Genomic DNA, 21595 nt, shown 5'->3' on the forward strand with positions numbered 1-21595 from the left:
TATAATCGTCTTCTGCAAATTCGAATCGTCTGAACCGTCTCAAATTATTAACGATTCGACTCGATTCGCACGTCTCGTCGCAAATCGAGTCAAAGTTGACAGTTGCGTGTGCTGCAAAGTCGAATCGTCTCAACGGACGTCGACTCGCGGAAGCAAATCATGGGATGACAAATTGTAACGATTCCACTCAATTCGCACGATTCCTCTCGAATCGTTTCTTTCAAAGCCGAATCGTTTGACCGCAAGTCTTCTCTCGTTACCGGACCCCACTGTAGAAACCTTTAGCTTCTGGAAGGAGGACGTATTTTCATGTTGTTCGCGTATACTAAAAATATTTAGCAGCTAAGTTAACCCAGTCATATTGAAGAAAATTCATTTTGTAGGCTCGATATCCACTCTCTTCGTTAGAGGAGCGCTAGCCGTTTTCCGGAACAGCGGCTGATAATTGAGCTTAAGCCTTTTCCACGGGTTTCCAGAAACTTATCGAACCTGATATCTTTTTAACTTGGATAATATTATTTTCCAAGTTGTAGTGGTACAGCGATTTCACTCCGTCACTCCGTCACTTCTTGTTACACATTTGGAACCCCGGGGGGAAACTCCCATATGAAAAGGTCAGGGAAAATTGGAGTTTTACTCCTAAAGAAGACTAATGTGGGCGTTGCTCACTCCTAAAAGATACCACTTCAGAATAGGTACGATTACTAGCCACCGTTCAAGAAAGTTGCCCCGCAGAAATTTGGTGTTATTAAATGTTAAACTTTAATTAAGTAATATTATAATTAAGGCGTTTCTTAGGACAACATATACTCTTTTATTTCTTTTCATTGTTTGCCAATATTTCAATTTTAATTTTTTTTTAATAGAATCTTATAATGCTATTAACGAGGACGTTTAGGTAGAGTTAATAAGGTGTCCCCAATTAGCCCACATGGGCTAAATACAATGACACTTAAATAAAGTTCTTACTCGCTTACTTTAAAACAAATATTTGAAATTGTATTTAGTGGGTTCTTTGTCTGCTTTCTTTTTCAAATTTTGCATTTGGCTTTCACGGCTTTCATCTAAAAAGTTGAAAATGATTTAATATGATTTTTGAACTGGCGCGCGGAAGAAAATTTAGTGGTGAACAATAAAGACAATAGAGTACTTCACGGTCTCGGTACTATTGGTCTGATAGCTGCCCCCTGAAAATTTGATGTTTTTATGGCTAGCAGATTTGTCCTCGAAGGTTCACTTCTCGGGAAAATATTTGTTTTAAGAACATTAAATTTCCGCGGGGCAACTATGAGCCGATAGTTCCTCTACAGAAACACTCTATTGTTTAAATAAAAAACTCGAGCTCATAACCTAATTGTTCAATAGAAGCACGTTTTAAAACCAATCAGCGCGCATATTTTCTTTGACCTATTATCTAATCGGTGTGATAATATTTCACTACTAAATTTTCTCCGATTCTTGTTGGTTTAAATTTCTTTGATCACGTGACGCGAAAGTGATCATTTGCAGAGACATCAGGGCACTTATTTGTCTTCGAAGTATGGGCTGATAGTTCCTTGACAGAAACACTCTACTGTTTATTAGCACATGATGTTAAATGTATATTGACGAAAGAAGCTGAAGAAAGCTCTAAGATAGAATAATAAAAAATCTCTCTATATAATTTTACGATTTTGAGAAGGGGATTTAATGTATTCTGTGATTTTTAAATTTCTATAGCTGTTTATTAATTCCTCATAGAAATGTCTCTAACGTCGTTTAACTTGGTAATCAGCAGGAATTGTCTATTTCGTCGTTTCTGTTTCGTCAAATTTTATGGGCTTAAGTATTGGGAAGGGGGGAGGAGTGGAGCAGAGAGGGTTTTTTTGAGTCCTAGGTAAGGGGTAGATTGTTCAATTTTCAGCTACCCATAGGGGTGTGGACATAATAGGAATTGGCGCATATTTGACACAATCGACAACAGATTTAACTCCTTCCATTTCTAAAGACGAAAATTCACAATGTTCTTGGATCTTACACACTGTAAGGCCTGGGACTCGCAGTTAACCTGCTGTGTGAGTTTCAGGACTCACTACAGCCTTTTTCTAGATGGATCACTGTTCCACAGGTAGCGAGGCTGGAGGCAAAGTGAAAAAAAAAAACAAAAACAAAAACAAAAATCAAACAAATGAGGAACAAGCAAAAAACCTAAGTGTGGAATGTCCTTCCCGCCAAAATAAGCAAAGCTGCGGTTCTGAGGACGGGGAGTAGTTCCCAGTCCTCGCTATGACGTGGCTCAGGACGGTAGGATAATGCATACTTGACGCTCGTTCTAAGCAACCAATGATCACGAGATGGAGAAAGTAACTATGGTGGAACTAAATCAACTCTATAGCCTTTTTTATTCAGTTGATGTCGAAATGAAAAGAAAAATAGGACAACATGTGAGGAACCGGTGAAGATTTTTCTCAATCCAAGCGAAGAACATCTGCATTCATGAGTCTTCGTAAAAGACAGCGAAAGATTAAAAATTTATGCGTTCAGGCATGTTTAATGTGCTGATTGTGCGTGCAGACTGAGACGTTAAATCACAAGAGGAAATCACGTTTTCTTGTACTCGTCCTGTTGTTAGTGTTTTCGGGTGCTTAACATTTAGCAGAAAAAAATCCGGAAATTTCGGTTGGAAGTCAAATAGATAAACAAGTAAAAACGATAAGAAAGAACAACATTTTGGTAACATCCTGACACCATTTTCAAGTTCAAATGCAAAAAGATAAGCCGTCAGAAAATTCTCTCAAGATTAACATATACTTCGTGAGTACATATGCAATGTCACGCAAATAGTTTTGCTTGAATTGAGTCCGGCTGGACATTGAGAGATGCTGTTAATTCTCTAATTAGCAGCATTTCATGCACTAAACAATCGAACTTATTCATGCACTTCCTGAGAACGGAAAAATGTCTGAACAGGTCTTTGGGAACCGTGAATACAGTGTTCGTTAATGAAGTGTTTGCCAATGGAAGAAGATTGTTCAGTGTATGGCCACGCGTTGGTGCAAGTGCCCGAGAGTATAGCCTACATAACTTGCATCGCACAAGTCACATTGAAATTTATAAATTCCACGTTGTTGATTAACGATAGGCGGTTTAATCTCAAGCACTTTTAGCTCTCGCTGGATCTTATCACTGACACACAAACACCGGTTGAATGACAGTGTGGGTCTTCAAGCTCAGGTCTTTCAGCTGTTTACGCACTGTCGAAGTCTGCCGAGCCCTGATCTTTGAAGGGCAGGACTATTCGGACCGTTGGGTTCTCTTTTTGGGCAGGTGTTGGTTGCGGGTCTTCAACTTTAGAGGCGATAAACGACTTGACTGTAGAGTTGATAAGGTGTCATGGATATTTCATCCGGGAGAAAACTGCTGTCAAACGGTCAAATTCTTCAGGAAAATACGACCAGCATTATACACGGTCAAGCATGGTTTTAGTAGGTTTTATGTAGACTTTGGTCTCAATTTTAGGAGCACTAGCTCTGTTAAGCAGTTGCATTCATAGAAAAGGAAGCAGACCATCACTCTCTCTTTCCATGGTGAACTTCACTGATGAGTGGCAGTTGTTGAGCACTTGAAGAAAGGTAGCTGCTGATGCTGTGTCAGGGATTATAGTTAAAGTGTCGTCAACGTATCTCTTGTACAATAAAGGCATTTTGCCTTCATGAACCAGAGTTTCTTCAATGGATCACACGAAGACATTAGCGAGTGGAGAGCCCATGGCGACGCCATCGGTCTGTTCATAAACTTGTCCATTGAACTGGAACAGTTGGTCTTTGGTGGATGCAGGGGCGATAGCTTACAGTGTTATTCAATATAATCTTATTTAACGTTACCATTTCCATTTCAGAGAGCTAACCGTAATCGCACCGCGGTGGCGCAGGTTTTAACAGGGTTAAGTCTTCGGGCGGTTTTGCGAAAATGGGGGGAGTGAAATGCAATAAACAAGGCAAACTATTAATGAGATCTATGAATTTTAATTCCGGTGATTGAGCTTCAAACAACAGTTCCTTTGTTATGAAAAGCGCGAGGTGATTTTTCCGAAGCTCAGCATAAAAGCTCATGTTCTTCGGAGAAATCGGCAGCATGACTAATAAGTTGGGGTGGGGAGAGGGGTGGGGAGGGGGGTGCGGTGGGGATTTTTTTTAATTATCGAAGCTCAAAAACATTTATTTTTGAAGTCATGATCAGGTATAAATAGTTCTTCAAGCTATTGGAGCCATTGGGCCGCTGAGCTATTTTTGATCTGGACCAGCGGGAACTTTTGGCGGTTAGTAGATGCTGATGAATCGGCGCGATATCGTACGGGTGGACTCGACTCGTCTTTCTCATAAAGTCGATCCGTCTCACTGGAAGTAAAGTAAATTGAGACAATTAGATCAAGACATTTAATTGAATTAACAAGGTTGGTAAGTACAGCGAGATGTGACATCTAGATGTGAATAAGGTATTTATTATTCTAATCAACAAGTGGCTGACTGACGTGACCTTCAAAGCCCTTAACAAGAACAATAAATAGGCAACTCAAACATGGGTCAATCCCTAACCTGCGATTAGGCTTTTGTTTTGGTGAACGCCGAATAAAAGGACCCCTGAACGCAGGTTCAGACACGACCTCCCACCCCCTCCCCCCAAATTCCAAGCCGCAAAGCGCTCTGGGCCTGTCTAAGTACCCATGGGAACAAGAATGGCCCGATATTCTTGGTATGCACGTGACGTCATCACATTCTAAAATCCCAAACTAAAGAGCCACAAAGTTGTTTTCTTCATCAGGCATAAGAGGCGGGAAATTTATACCTGTTTAACAACGTTTCAGCTCAATAACTTGTTTCGTCTGAAAACAAGCACATTTTGAATTTCAGAGTTATGGCGGTGCATAACATAAACTATGAACGCGTTTGTCGAAAAATATATTTATGTGTTGATTTTTAGCCTTTTTAGAAGTTGAAGTATTGGGAAAAGTGATCATTTGAACGTCTGCTTGATTAGTTCAGATAATCAGTTGTCGAGGTGACCAGAGTAAGTTCCAAAAAAAAAAAAAAAAAAAAAACGCGGCCGTATTAAAGGGGTTCATTAAATAAGAAAATGAAAGACTGAGCGTTTTTTCGGGCCAGAATAAAATGGCCGTAATAGCGAGGTGGCCGTATTAGCGGGGCTGTCGTAAGGCGGGGTTCAACTGTACTATGGAGGTACACCAACATGGCGACTCCAAACTGGGCTCTGTAAATTTATGCAAAATATTTCGACGAATATTTGAATTATGGGAAAATGTACAGATCTAAACTTGGGGTAGCGCCTTCATTATTTATCTCCTATAACATCATAATTTCTTGATTTTATACACTGAATGGTTTTCGAATTATTTTCTTTATTGCGTGACAGTGCAACCCAAGAATATGATACGGATTAACATGAAGTTTGTTTTAAAAGGAAATAGACCGATTCAAGAGATTGACCGTTTTCGATATATTACTGCGCATTTCAATAACATGCGGACTCTAAAATTCAAAGCTCAACCGACAAATGCGTTTTTCGCTACCGTCAATCAAATGTTCGGCGGCTCCTTCCAGCTTCCAACTACTACCGAGCGTGCGGTAATCAGATCGTTGAGCATAGTTCAGGCAACGAAACAGTGCTCGGCAGTAGTCGGAAGCTGGGAGGAGCCGCCGAACATTTGATTGACGGTAGCGAAAAACGCATTTGTCGGTTGAGCTGTGAATTTTAGAGTCCGCATGTTATTGAAAAGCGCAGTAAGTGAGGCGTAGAGGAAGAAACAAAGGAAATTCAATGGCCATGTTTATTCATTTCTTTTGTTTGTATCCTCTTGGCCTCACTATGAAGCTGAATTTTAATATATCGAAAGTGGCCTGTTGGAGTTCACCACGGCCTTATTGCGTTTGTTACAGATAGCCTTTAGCTCTCTTTTGTCTATCTTGCTGACAGCTGGTAAGTTAAGTAAAACTGCTATCCTTTGCCAGGAAAGAACCAAATTACCGGCTAGAATATATTGATCATGCTCAGATCACCACGAGAACGGTTAGTTTTAAGAATTAGTGAAACGACAAATTTGATGGTAGATTTTGCACGTCACATGCGAAGCCTGGGAGTGCCAATGTCACGTCATGCTTCGGTAGTTTAATACGCACGTTTGATGAGTCAGTTTCAATTGATCGACATGGCGTCTAGACCTTAGTAACTGTATCGTTGCTCAATCCGTACAGGGACGCTGTACTTGTTAACTTGTGTACGACTTCCCGAAGACAACGTGTATCACTGACCTATCACTTATTGAAGGTAAGACAAATGGATCTTTCACGAAGATACAGTATTCTCTACATTAATGTGTTCCGCGTCGTGGCCATACCGAATTTGTTTACTCACTCTCCGTTGAAGATACATCAGATAAGGATAGATGTTTCATCTCTAGTTTTCTCTAGCTCTCTCATGGTGTAAATGTTGTTATGTATAGGATGTTGCCGAGGTCTCGACAGTCTAGATGTAAAACTTATATTGAATAGTAGGTTTCATCTGGAACCTGCTGAGGTTAAATTGACTCTTTGCGCGGCGAAATGAGATTGTCGCAGTCTATTCATTTTCAAAACCAACCCGACATTTCTTTTTCTCGCTCTTGTTGTTGAAAGATCAGCCTTTAACTTCCAAAAGTCACGGAGAAAAGCCGGTGAAGACTGTAAATTGTCGATTGCTAAAACATGCCAGACTTCAGATCAATGGTTGACCGCAGAATGTGTGAGCGAAACAAAATTCAATCGGATTGTTTTTGTGTAAATGCTTCGACCTTCGCCTCTGGCCTCTGGACAGAAATGACTAAATTTTGGAAGGAAAAGTGTGATTGAACGTGTTATGTTAAAAGGTAACCGTATGAAAGGCACTCTAGAAGGACTTCCAGAAGCTGTACTACTTTGTCGTATTTGCTTAGGAACCCCAAATTGTGCTCGAGGTTATCTGGTGTATTTAATTCAACAACTTTCGAGATATATTTCTCTTCCCAGTCTGGAAAAGAGTTAGAGGAGCTTAACTACGAGTTTATATGTGAAGCATTATGAGAGCAAAAGTTAGCCTTTGACGCTTGAAAAGTAAGCAAAGGACAAAGTTACAATGATTCGTGAATTAATAAAGAAATCTATATAAACATTGACGTCATTTTCAATCGCGTGCACCAGAATCACTCTTGTGTAGCCTGTTTTGCGGTTGGCAAAAGAGCTCGCAAACAGATGAAACAGGTCTTTGTTCACGTTCGATTTTCCAAGTCGTTTGAAATTTTCAATATTTAATTTTTGGAAAAATAATGATCGATGCGAATGGAAAAAGGACGTCCAAATTAGAGATGTGGCAAAGTTTCAGAGTGGAATTTGGCATAGAAGTGAAGGGACCGTTGATTGAAGAACACTCTTTTTAACCTCGCTTTTTTTTTTAACCGCGCGGCCATGGGCCGAGCGCGGTTCATGGTTTACCCGTGGTTTTTTTAACCGCGCGGCCATGGGCCGAGCGCGGTTCATGGTTTACCCGTGGTTTTTTTTTTTTCGACTTCGGTGCGAGCAGACCCAAGCTTCCACTCGGTCAAATTTTGAGTCACGCAACCTGTGATGTTTACTCGCCAAAAGCTGTTGAAACAATAAATCTCATCTTTCGCGGGAATAAATTAAAAACCCAGCGCTCGTCAAAAATTATATTTTTTCACCAGAAATTTAGCTCGGAACATATACATATTTATATTTGTTTGAATCGTCGATGAAATGACCTTTTCCGGATATTTTTTCCTTCGTGGTCAACCGAAACCTCAGATTACAAAATCACGCCGAACCCAAATGTTGCAAAAAAATCTCTTCAAAACCCTGACTTCGAAGCGATATAACACTTCAGCGTTAATAGCTACCACACATCGGCAGGCGGTAAATCTATTCCTTAACAATCCAGCTTTATCGTGTTAAAATTTCAGCGAAATCGAACAAAACCAGAATTAATTAGAATTTTTTTGTGACCTCACTTCCCAGACTTGTCCTAACAAAGGAAGCAACGGTCGCCCATAGCAACCGAAAAACACCAACATAACAAAGCCGACGTTTCGGCCAAAAAACTCCAGAATTATCGGCTGAGAGTTTAAACTTGAATGGGAACATCTTTTTCGAACCTTTTTCAACTGATTTAGACGAAAGACTGGCCTCGGCGGGCTACAAAAACGACAAAGAGAAAAAACAGAACAAGACAGCAGAACAAGCCGATAATATTTCATCGCGTGGCTTTCGACACGAAAACGAAAATACAGCTTACTTCTGGATAAATTCAGCCTTAGAAGCCAGCAACCGGTCCCAAATTACTTTCTGTATCCTTACAAATGTCCTGATTTCCATCTCCGAAAGATTTTGCCCCAATTTTGAGCAAATAAACATTTCGCCGGCGGCGACCGCCATTACGGTGGCTTGCATACTAAATTAGCTAACTTAACAAAATTCTCCCGAGGGGGGGGGATACGACAAATTTGGTGAGAATCAAAAGTAACGCCAATTTTCTGTCACGTTTTCAAACTGTGGTCACTGGAGTGACCAAAATCGATACATCGGTCGGGATACGGTTTTTTTATGACTTGTGTGACTACTTTGCTAGCCCTTTACTCGTGGAAAACACCAATTAAATTTAATCATGACTTTTAAGAAAGAAAGCTGTTGTTAATAGTGTTATTATTGTGTCGTTGATATCGTTCATGCCCATACATATCCCGAAGAAAGTTCTAGATTAAGACCATTAAGTCATCGGAGATTTGTCAAAGGCTACCACTGATGGTGCAATAATACAGTTTGTGTTGATCAAGTGATGTGATGTCTACAGTAAGAAAAGAATCATCAATGACTGCTTTGGAATGTGCACTGCGTTCCGACGGTAGTGCTAAGCGAACAGTTAAATTTTAAAAGCGCGGTTATAAGATCTAACAGATCTTCTTGTTTTTTTCGACTTCGGTGCGAGCAGACCCAAGCTTCCACTCGGCCAAATTTTGAGTCACGCAACCTGTGATGTTTACTCGCCAAAAGCTGTTGAAACAATAAATCTCATCTTTCGCGGGAATAAATTAAAAACCCAGCGCTCGTCAAAAATTATATTTTTTCACCAGAAATTTCGCTCGGAACATATACATATTTATATTTGTTTGAATCGTCGATGAAATGACCTTTTCCGGATATTTTTTCCTTCGTGGTCAACCGAAACCTCAGATTACAAAATCACGCCGAACCCACATGTTGCAAAAAAAATCTCTTCAAAACCCTGACTTCGAAGCGATATAACACTTCAGCGTTAATAGCTACCACACATCGGCAGGCGGTAAATCTATTCGTTAACAATCCAACTTTATCGTGTTAAAATTTCAGCGAAATCGAACAAAACCAGAATTAATTAGAATTTTTTTGTGACCTCACTTCCCAGACTTGTCCTAACAAAGGAAGCAACGGTCGCCCATAGCAACCGAAAAACACCAACATAACAAAGCCGACGTTTCGGCCAAAAAACTCCACAATTATCGCCTGAGAGCTTAAACTTGAATGGGAACATCTTTTTCGAACCTTTTTCAACTGATTTAGACGAAAGACTGGCCTCGGCGGGCTACAAAAACGACAAAGAGAAAAAACAGAACAAGACAGCAGAACAAGCCGATAATATTTCATCGCGTGGCTTTCGACACGAAAACGAAAATACAGCTTACTTCTGGATAAATTCAGCCTTAGAAGCCAGCAACCGGTCCCAAATTACTTTCTGTATCCTTACAAATGTCCTGATTTCCATCTCCGAAAGATTTTGCCCCAATTTTGAGCAAATAAACATTTCGCCGGCGGCGACCGCCATTACGGTGGCTTGCATACTAAATTAGCTAACTTAACAAAATTCTCCCGAGGGGGGGGATACGACAAATTTGGTGAGAATCAAAAGTAACGCCAATTTTCTGTCACGTTTTCAATCTGTGGTCACTGGAGTGACCAAAATCGATACATCGGTCGGGATAGGGTTTTTTTATGACTTGTGTGACTACTTTGCTAGCCCTTTACTCGTGGAAAACACCAATTAAATTTAATCATGACTTTTAAGAAAGAAAGCTGTTGTTAATAGTGTTATTATTGTGTCGTTCATATCGTTCATGCCCATACATATCCCGAAGAAAGTTCTAGATTAAGACCATTAAGTCATCGGAGATTTGTCAACGGCTACCACTGATGGTGCAATAATACAGTTTGTGTTGATCAAGTGATGTGATGTCTACAGTAAGAAAAGAATCATCAATGACTGCTTTGGAATGTGCACTGCGTTCCGACGGTAGTGCTAAGCGAACAGTTAAATTTTAAAAGCGCGGTTATAAAATCTAACAGATCTTCTTGTTTTCGTTTTGCATGCGACCAGAGCCAAGCTTTCACTCGGCCAAATTTTGAGTCACGCAACCTGTGATGTTTACTCGCCAAAAGCTGTTGAAACATTAATAAATCTCATCTCCGATACTGACTTTCGCGGGAAAAAAATTAAAAACCCAGCCTTCGTCAAAAATTATATTTTTTCACCAGAAATTTCGCTCGGAACATATACATATTTATATTCGTTTGAATCATCGATGAAATGACCTTTTTCGGATATTTTTTCCTTCGGGGTCAACAAAAACCTCAGATTACAAAATCACGCCGAACCCACACGTTGCAAAAAAATCTCTTCGAAACCCTGATTTCGAAGCGATATATCACTTAAGCGTTAATAGCTACCAAACATTGGCAGGCGGTAAATCTATTCCTTAACAATCCAGCTTTATCGTGTTAAAATTTCATAGAAATCGAACAAAACCAGAATTAATTAGAATTTTTTTGTGACCTCACTCCCTAGACTTGACCTAACAAAGGAAGCAACGGTCGCCCATAGCAACCGAAAAACACGAACATAAAAAAGCTGACGTTTCGGCCAAAAAACTCCAGAATTATCGGCTGAGAGCTTAAACTTGAATGGGAACATCTTTTTCGAACTTTTTTCAACTGATTTAGACGAAAGACTGGCCTCGGCGGACTACAAAAAAGACCAAGAGAAAAACAGAACAAGACAGCAGAAAAAGCCGATAATATTAATTCATCGCGTGGCTTTCGGCACGGAAACGAAAATACAGCTTACTTCTGGATAAATTCAGTCTTAGAAGCCAGCAACTGGTCCCAAATTACTTTCTGTATCCTTACAAATGTCTTGACTTCTATCTCCGAAAGATTTGGCCGCAATTTTTGAGCAAATAAACATTTCGCCGCGGCGACCGCCATTACGGTGGCTTGCATACTAAATTAGCTAACTTAACAAAATTCTCGCGAGGGGGGGATATGACAAATTTGGTGAGAATCAAAAGTAACGCCAATTTTCTGTCACGTTTTCGATCTGTGGTCACTGAAGTGACCAAAATCGATACATCGGTCGGGATAGGGTTTTTTTTATATGACTTGTGTGACTACTTTGCTAGCCCTTTACTCGTGGAAAACACCAATCAAATTTAATCATGGCTTTTAAGAAAGAAAGCTGTTGTTAATAGTGTTATTATTGTGTCGTTCATATCGTTAATGCTCATACATATCCCGAAGAAAGCTCTAGATTAAGACCATTACGTCATCGGAGATTTGTCAACGGCTACCACTGATGGTGCAATAATACAGTTTGTGTTGATCAAGTGATGTGATGTCTACAGTAAGAAAAGAATCATCAATGACTGCTTTGGAATGTGCACTGCGTTCCGACGGTAGTGCTAAGCGAACCGTTTCATTTTTAAAGCGCGGTTATAAGATCTAACAGATCTTCTTGTTTTTTTTTTTTTTTGCTAACCACGGTAATGCGTTACGATGGCCGTGACAGGACTCGTGAAGTCACCAGAAACATTGCTATTGTGAAAGGGATACGAGACACGCCTGAAACCAGGTCTTGATGCAAGTTTTTACCCAGCATTCTGTCAGGTTGCTCCCACAATTCGCCGGTACCCACTTATACTCCAAGGTGTAGAGAGGCACTGAAAGTCAAGTGTCTTGCCCAAGAACACAACGCAATGTCCCCGGCCAGGGCTCGAACGTGGACCGCTCGATCCAGGGTCCAGCGAACCTCCATTTTATCATGCAAACTATGGTTCAATACAACTAACAACAGAACGAGATGTGCTAGACTGCAATTGTACATTGTTTGTTAACTATAAGCCTGTTCGAGATAATCCCTGTATATCAGATTAAATCCTAATATCACGATGAAAGCGGAGGCATGTGAATGTAATGGTATTGAAAATACTGAAGAGAGCAGAAAGTAATGAAAAGTCTGAGTAATGATGATATCCGTCCTTTTATGTAAGCAACCTAGAGTTTTGGATGCCTTTAGCGCTGTCCTTAAGGTGGGCTAAGAGTTAACTCCAAACCATGGCAAAGCATACATTTTTAAAAATCTCAAAGAGCAAAGATTATGAAAAAAATATTTGTGTACCCTATAACTGTATTGTAACCTGACACCGGCTGATTAGATCTGCCACCTGCTGGGGAATGCCAGGGCTTACTTGAGAAAAGATAACTCGTACAAGAACTGATCAAAAGGAGTAAATTTTACATTTTTTAAAAGAAGACAAACAGCTTGCTGGGATAAGCATAGAGACTTTTGAAAAGTTAAAAACACGTGAAATGACGACCAGTTAAATCTGATACAGAAAATCTAGCATACGTTTCAATACATAACTTTGACAGAATGCACTGGATGGAAAAGTTCTATGCTTATCCCATAGAACGTACTCAAAACAACAAATCTTGAAAATTTTAGCTCAATTGAATAAATCCTCAAGATATCTTTTCTAGGAGGCGAAAATAACTCGTTTTGAGAAAACGGGCTTTAAACTTACAGTAACAGTACTTGTCAAAATAAAACTTCAATACCTTAAGATTCGAGTTCCGTAAAAAAAAAAAAAAAAATTCGAATTTCTTTCAGAATTTTAGGTTAAGTCCCGCCTTGACACTTAACCTGGTCCACAGTCATGGGTTTTCTGTCTTGTGGTCTAAATCTCTGGTTGCCAGTTACCTGATTACACGCGCCTGCTCCTTAGTGTTCTTCCGAGTATTTGGTCTGATTCTGTTTGTTTGTTTGTCTGTCTAAACAACGAGTGACAAGTTCAAAATACACCACATGCGAGTTGCATACATACGTCACATACGTTACATTCCCCTCGTATACCATACAGTATAGGCCCCGTCTACACGTATCTGGTTATTCTTGAATCCGCAACTTTTTCTTTCCAGATTCAAAAATTTTCCCGTCCGCACGTAGCGTATTCAACTCGAATTCGCCTGTCCACATGCATGCGATGGTGTCCGGATTCACTCTAGAGAAACTAGGCCTGCACGTTGTGCCGCCATATTGGTTTATTGTTGGGTAAGAGACTGGACACGATTTTGCTACGTCATCGGATTCGAAAATATCCAGATTCAACGTCCACACGTTATCGGATTCGTCGCGAATTTATTTTTTTCCGCTGTCGAGAACGGATTCTAAAATATCCGGATTCGCTGCCGAATTCGCCGGATGCGTGTGGACGGAAGCCGCATCTGGAAAGAAAAAGTTGCGGAGTCAAAAATATCCGGATACGTGTGGACGGGGCCATGGATACTATTATGTTTCAATATTATCTTACCCTCATTACAATAATCACGCGACACTGACTTGCACACATTATGATTACACATAGGTATTTTAAATTTGTGCGAAAGGAACAAAAGAAAAAAAAAAAGAAGAAGACTGGTAAAAGGTACAGCTAAAATACTATTTAGGGCCAGGTAACTTTGGTCTTCCAACACGACGGCGTGTAATGGCCGCCATTTTGTCAGACCCAAGTAGTCTTCACAGAGCGAAATTTACGAATATATACAGAATATTTAGAAAATACTGAAAGAAATATAAAAAATGACAACAAGAGAAGGTATTTACAGCAAGAGAATGGAAAATATTCCAAGGATTGCTTTGGGAACAAGCCATGCAAGTTAGCTTTGGAAAGTTCGGTAATTTCGTGTAACACGAAATCTAGGATCAAGGTATGACGGCGCTCAATGTATCAAGGGTGAAAATGACCCTTAAATGTACTGTTCAGGCCAAGAGAAGGGCGCGGCGCTTAACGGCGCTTCACGTGGTGTCACCTATCACCTAGTGCGCCTATATACATTGCACTGCAACTGCAAACTCAAGATCTACTTGACACCGATTACCACCTCTCTAACCCACAACCATTTCCCGGTCTGGCTTCGTTTATCTCAGTTAGTAGAACAACAGTCATCTAATGTGAACTGCAAAGATGAAAATGTGGATTTAAAACGTAGAGCAGTACTAGGTAGCTAAGATAAATGCAGAATGGAATGCTTTGGCTAGCCATAACCCTAACTATCTTTTGCACAAAAAGTGATTAAAAAGACGCTTGTAGGGTTGCACTGGTTATAGCATTGTTCTTAACAAACTGATTTTATGCGGTAGCGCATTCCTACCGTCTCTATGTCTAATATATAAGGCTCGGTTCAAACGTGGAGCTTAACATGTGCCCAACCTAATGCCGCTGTTGGGTACATGTTAAGACACGGTGCATAATATAAATATACTTTACCTCAAAGATTTTGTGCCGAATTATCAATTAAGTTTGAAGCTATTAGGTTCGACGCCTAAACCAACGGTGGAACTTAATTATTTGAGTGGACTCAAATGGTCACGAGGTTGGGCACATGTAAAGTTCGATGTTTGAACTGGGCCTAACACATGAATTGGCTCAACGCTAATGTCTCTAAAATTACTACCTACCTCCCTTCCCAATAGTGCATAGTTAGTTGAAGCAGCAACCCGATTGCCCTTATTGCCATGACATTGATCAAACACCACTCCATTTGTGGAATGTCCAATTGCTAAATCGTTTTTGAATAAATTTACAAAGTGGTGCAACGCTACATGTAGAGGAAACATTGCTTCGAAGCAAAACAAAATTACCTATGAACACATAGTCCTGTTTAACCCTAAATCACCTGATCATAATTGGAAAATATTCTCTTAACATTAACCCGGTACTAACAACTTATTAACCGAGAGTGAGGTCTTTACTGGAAAATCACTGCACTGATATTGCAGAGATCATGGGTTCGAATCCCGTTCACCCCTGAATTTTTTTCAGGCTTTAATTGCTGCGGAGCGAGCGTAGCGAGCGAGCAGCAACATAATCAGGATTTAAGAAGAATATGTAGAAGGGGGTACGAATTCTCGAATTCATCACTTTTTACTAGAATGCATTGCATTTGACCAGAGTACACTGCGCCACTTTTTAACAGAGTGCACTGCGCCACGAGCAACAAGAGGATGTCACACCGTCTTTTCGCATGGATTCTAGTGAGAAAGATTTAATAGTGGTTACGTTTTGCTCTGATTTACCTGTAAAACGATGTGAATGAGATTGTGCTCAACTTGTGAAAGTTTGTAAACCTGGGAGATTAATTGTGACATCTTAATTTTAAACTTAGTGTATCATTTCTTAGCAGTCTCGCCTCCTTGGTCGAATTCTTAAATGGAGAGAAATCGTCGTAACTTAAGCTGTAGAATAATAAAAACAAACAAAAATCGTAGAACACGCTAGTTTCATATATGCTGCGATCTATTCTTTTTCATCCAAACATGAATTTAAGCTAAAGCTTTAGCATTCTCACACATCGCGATGGACGTGTCCTCGACAGAGTCTGTCAACATTCAGACAGAGACATTTAATGAGTACCAGCACAGAATTTATAGGTCAAATTTCTGCTCCTACAATTTCACATCTTTCGATTTTCGTCATCTGGTAAAGGGGAGGTTGATATGTATCCAAACATAGTTCAGATCAATATGTGCTTTTTTGTCACATCCCTTGTCACACCTCGCCATCGATGCGTCATCGTGCATGAAGTTGATGCATGTAGGGACAGATTCCCATGGAAAATAAATTTGGACCCATTCTTAGTGTAGAACAAGAAACGATCGTCGGAAACGTGAATTAAGCAAGCAATCATGACTATAATCATGGTGCTATTATAAGAATTTATTGGGTATTAACAAGGCGCTGTTGCTCCTAAACGAACACGGGAACCACTCATTTTCATTTCAAAATTTAAGTTCCTATAATATAAACAATCGAACAAACGCAAAAGCTTACGCGTACAACTAGCGCGAGCAGATATTATTCATTCACAGTGCAAAATTGAAGTCCTGTTTTCTACCCTGAAAAACTCACCTTTGCCATTAGTTCAGAGCATAAAACTATGGCGACGTCCAGTCATAAAGAAAAAGCCGCCATTTTTGAATGCGCGCGCACTAATCACGCGTGAAATTATGCGCAGTAGGGATGCGCAATACAATACTGATGAACGACTTAAGAACTGAAGCTTTATATGTAAGAAAACTCTGTACTCTAGTACCGAGTTAGTTTGTGAGTTTCTCAAACATTGCTAATCATAACCGAAGACTGTTTTTGATAGTTTCTTATTGCTTCTGCTTGTTTGGCGAGTTTGCGAAGGTTTTTGAAAGGAAAGTCTGACGCGTACAAGTAGCTCGTTTGCATAGTGCAGCGCATGCACTTTCAAGTCCAAGTCGGTGTTTTCAATTGTCAACGCGACAAAGATTTCTGTAACGATGTTATGATGTCATAGGCCCTTCGGGCCTGCACAGTAGAATGAGATGTATCCCGGACGTAGTTGATGTTGTATTACGGCTAGTAATGGCGGGCTTTTGTGAACTTTATTAAAACCGTTGTGTTATCATCGTTTGGTCTCGTTTAGAGTTCGCTACAATTTCTTTCGTTATCTTTCGTCTAATTTTCACCAACACCAAAAGGCTACTAACGTCTTGTGTGAAATTTTACACTGCGGAAACAAATTTCAGACGAAAGTGCGGAAATCCAATTTGTCATGTTTACTGACTGTACAATAACTGCAGAAATTCTCGTGCGCTCATTGGCTAATTTTTATCGTCAATAAGCGGACAGACACATGAATTGATAATTTATGCGATGCGTCAACGAGCGAGAGCTGACAATTTGGCAATTTGTTATCGTGAAGAACAAATTGTTGCCAGTTTTTAACGTGTCTGTCCTGTTATTGGCAATGAATTTCGTCATAACATTGTCAAAGTAGTCTGCGGATCCACAGCTCCTTATGTTATGACGAAATTCGTGATCAATAACAGGACAGACGCATGAAAAACTGACGTCAATTTGTTAAATCGCGGCCAGCGCTCTTATTCTTTGACTACAGACAATTTATATGATTTTTACACAAACAAAACTGAGCAGTATCTACAGACGTAAACTTATTGGGCCTTGATGAAACAAGCGAAACTCAAACTTGCAAATTAAACTTTTCGGCCGCGATAGACTCTGGCGAAATCCCCGCAAGCGTGTGGCAAGAGGAGGGAAACTTCAAATCCTGAAACGCTGCCATATCCAAATTTATCCGACTAGTTTTTTGCTGTGTATTGGAAAAAGAAAAGCTGTTAGTCTTCAACATATGTGAAATTTAGAGCGGAGTAATGTGGAGCTTTTGTAAGAGAAGCAGTGGAACAAACCTTGGTCAGTGATATAAAGCGGGACAAACCTAAATTCGACTCAGTCTTACTTCACTCAAATTGGAGCAGCTTACGCCGACAAAACTTAAATAAAATTCCGACAGACATAAACGTATTGAGTTATGGGCCAAAAGCATCAAAAATTTCGGGAATTTCGGACGCCATTTTCCTCGTGCTACAGCCGCAAAAATCCTCGCAGCATGTACGCGCGTGTGCCGCAGGCGATGACACAATTTGTTCTAAAAATAGCAAAATTGTCCCATATCATAGGAACAGCCCCAACGTTAGAAATGGCGCGCGCTTACGGTCCCCGTCCCCGATTAAGGCCTGGTATTACTTTACTACTTTTTAAGCAGTATAGTTTAAGTAGTGTATTATAACTTGTTGTGCATTATAAAAAATAAATAATAATAATAATAATAAACAGCATAGTTCCGTGTGACAAAGACCTAAAAGCCTAAATTGTGTTGATTATGCCAACCGAGTTCGAGATCATATTTTTATTAATAATATCTTAATTGTGTATATTTTGCTTTGTTTTGCAGTACAGCTGTGTCACAAGTAGAGAAAAGTTAAACCCGCTGGAAAAACGGCAAAATGACCTCATTGAGAGGTAATTTAAGAGTCACTCTTAAAATGGATACCGTGTACAAACCAAGATTTTATTATTTTATTTATATAGGATATTCCAAAACGCCTTCTTTTATCATATATTCATATCTGGATAAAAAAGCTTAATGAACTGGCTTTCATCCTTGTCGATCCATTATCTCAAAATGAGACAAAATTATAAAATCAAACAAGACTTGCCTGGAAGCTAAACGTTGATTTGGATTCTACCTCGCCAGCATAGCAATGAGGGATTACATAGAATTGAATTGCACCTGCACGAACTCACAGTTAAGGACTTTATCCATGCACCCAAACCCAACAGGGTGGGTATGTGAACCTCAAGCTTAATAACAGGTTGCTTGGTTCCTGGTCTAGATTGTTGTGCATTCTCTGTGATAACAAAAGTAAATGATTGTAGTCTCTATTCATCTTCTCCTGCAGCTCAGTTGTGATCGGCGATACCTTAAGTCAACAAACTGGTGACAATGGTCGCTCACTGTCAATCGAATCGCCAAGCTCATTTGCTTTGAGGTCTTGTTTAATGCTGTCCAGTACAGCAGCTTTGTGATCCTCATTAGACGCTTTTCCCGTTTTATAATCTGCCGCCTTACCCTTTTCTGAAGTAAATGATTCGATATTCGGGGTACCCCGCTTTTTTTCCTTTTCCTTCGCTGGCTCCTCTGGCTCACTAGTTTCGAGATATGAATCCAGCAAGTTACTGTCAATTATGTTTACCGCAATAGAAAAGCAATCATGTATTGCTTTAATAAAACCACTCATGGTTGTGAATCGGCTTTCAATTGCTCATTAGAGCATGTTGTGCCGCCGGAGACGGGAAGCAGAATCTTATCACCTTGTTGTTTCCTAGCGGTTTTAGCACCATCTAAACCATGACTTTCCGTAATTTATGTGACACTTCTTCCTTTTTCTGATAAGTGGGATGATTTGCTCCTTGACTTTTGCATGGGATTTGGAACCATGACGTCATATGACATAGAAATGATGCCATATGAAAGAAAGCTAAAAGCATTTTAAATGAAAGTCATTGCATGAAAGTTAAACTTTCTAAATTAAAAACAGGAAAATTCAACATTTGTGAGACATACTGTCAGGATAAGGTTGCCGTGGAAACATCAAGATCCTTATCATTTTATGTGTCATACTTAATTTTTCCCAGATAAATTTGAGGAAAAGTCACAGCGTTTAATTAAGAAATGGTAAGCGTGCAGCGTGCAACTATCGAGTTTTCTATATTAAACCAAGTTTGATTAATTCTCGCCTATGATCTATTAGCGGACAGACGTATGATTGACGTCATCAGTACAAAGTTTTTCCCTCTATGTTTTAAAATGGCAGAGAGTTTTGAGAATTTAGATAATATTTTACGTGACTGGGCAAAAGATAAGGTACAAAAAAAGTCTTGTCGAGGCGTTGAACAGGTACGAGAAGTAGGAAGAAAAAATACTCGAGTAGTCTCGTTCGGCAGTCGAGTGAGACTAAACCAACGACAAAATTGGTCTTGGTAAGCCGAGAACCATTGCTCTGTCTCGAATTTAACAAACCCAATGAACAAAGTGTTCATGAGATTAATTTAATTTAAAAAAATCAACTTTTCACAGTCTTAAAATAATTGTTGTCACACTGATTGATGTCAGAAATGAACCATCAAAACATCACTTAAAATCAGTTAAAATAAGCACATAACCTGCTTTCCGATGCGATTGTTCCAGTCCGTTTCAGGGCACAGCAGCGAGCAAAATATAGCTCACTACAGCTCACGGCCAACTGTATTGCAGCTAAAAGGGATCTGCGACACTATATCGAACTGATTTGAGAATCACCAACCACATAGGACACCGTCACTAACGCTCCTTTCATCCAAAACCCAAATCGCATAGTCTCCACGTTGACCGCAACCGCAAGTTTTCCGAGCGAATTTTTTCAGCTCCTGCAATGTTCAAGACAACATCCACGCTTAGTAGTGATAAGTTAATAAGTTAATAAAGATGGTGAATTTTAAGCTCGGTAATGAGTTCTCGTAGCTCAGTGGATAGAGCGCCCGCCCGGTGTTCGGGAGGTCATGGGTTCGATTCCTGTCGGGGACTCAGAATTTTTCTTGTCCCACGCTCGTGTCATGTTGATTAATTCACCTTCACATTTCATTACCGAGCTTAAAATTCACCATCTTTATTAACTTATATAAAACAAATAGATTCCATGTTGCCTGCGTCTGTTCAGTAATAGATCACAGAAGACGTCAAAATGTGGTAAGAATATCAGTGGCTATCGTCTCGTGTGCCACCTTTTTGTTCTTACCACATTTTGAAGTCATCTGTGATCTATTACTGAACAGACGCACGGTAACATGGAATCTACAGTATTTGCTAAATAGATGCACGCGAGAGGTTGCTAAGCATGAAAGAAGCATAATAGTCGCACTCGGCTATCGCCTCGTGCGACTCTAGCTTCTTGAGTGCGTAGCAAACCTCCCAAGTGCATCCATAACTCGATAATCGTACGCTGCACGCTTACTATTTCTTATATATAACATTGAGACTTTAAAAACGGAAGTATTTATTGACTCTCGCCCTGCTTACATGATAAAAGCATGATCAACCGCGCGAAAATGTTCATTCAAACATTTGACAAAGCGACAAAATAACATTTTTCTTGGATTGAGGTGAGTTAGTTTACGGTTTCTCGAAATAAACAACTTCAAACTGCTCAAGTAATCTAAATATCAAGCTAACAACAAACAAAAATTGCTGTCGGTAAAAGCGTTTCTCAAAAGTTAGTAAAATTTAGATCGGTGTTCCCAAGACTGAAATAATTCATCCGAGGCTACCAATGTTTGAAAAAAACTTCTTTTATTAAAGCTAAGTAAAAGCATTATCTTAAACGTTTTCGCAACAGAATAAGTTCGTATGCAATGCTTCACTTAAAACAGAAATTTAGTAAAACTCTCATGTACAAGTCTTGCTCGCCGAACATTTAAATGGCTTTCGACGCCAGAAAAGTTTTAAAATGAAAGCTTGTGCTGAATTTTATTGTCGCCAAATCGCTGAAAAATCCTCTCTAAAAATCCCGCTATGCATTGCTAACCTCAAAAGGTTGGTACAGACCAGTTTGGTGTTGTTTTTTTTGGTCTATCTCCGAGTACCGAGTGCCTTTGTTCAACCAGCTGATTCAACTCTTCCTCGCTTAAATTAGCAAATCGCTTATTAGGTGGAGGCTTGAGCTCAAAATTTGGTAACTCACAGGAATAATCTTCCTCATCTCCGGAAGAATTGTTAGATTTTTCCATATTTTAGGAGCAGAAAAATAGGATTTATGTTTCGTGAAAAAAATTGCTGAGAAAAAG

The 21595-nt window shown here is 39.7% G+C and overlaps 1 protein-coding gene and 1 pseudogene across 2 annotated transcripts in view; one reads left to right on the forward strand and one right to left on the reverse strand.

Moving 5' to 3' along the window:
- Positions 1-2811: 2811 nt before the first annotated feature.
- On the reverse strand, positions 2812-3433 carry LOC149098803 (uncharacterized; annotated as a pseudogene).
- A 2722-nt stretch (positions 3434-6155) lies between these two features.
- LOC110067017 (uncharacterized) overlaps positions 6156-21595 on the forward strand; it is a 67381-nt gene continuing 51941 nt past the window's right edge. For both annotated transcript variants that reach the window (XM_089278769.1, XM_020774286.2), the window contains exons 1-2: positions 6156-6321; positions 18168-18235. In XM_089278769.1, the coding sequence (XP_089134895.1) occupies positions 18220-18235 (16 nt within the window). In that variant the 5' untranslated portion in view covers positions 6156-6321; positions 18168-18219. The remainder of the gene's footprint in view (positions 6322-18167; positions 18236-21595) is intronic.

Source organism: Orbicella faveolata, unplaced genomic scaffold (assembly GCF_042242905.1).
Source record: "Orbicella faveolata isolate gen_17 unplaced genomic scaffold, um_ofav_v1 contig_46, whole genome shotgun sequence".
Classification (NCBI taxonomy): Eukaryota; Metazoa; Cnidaria; class Anthozoa; order Scleractinia; family Merulinidae; genus Orbicella; species Orbicella faveolata.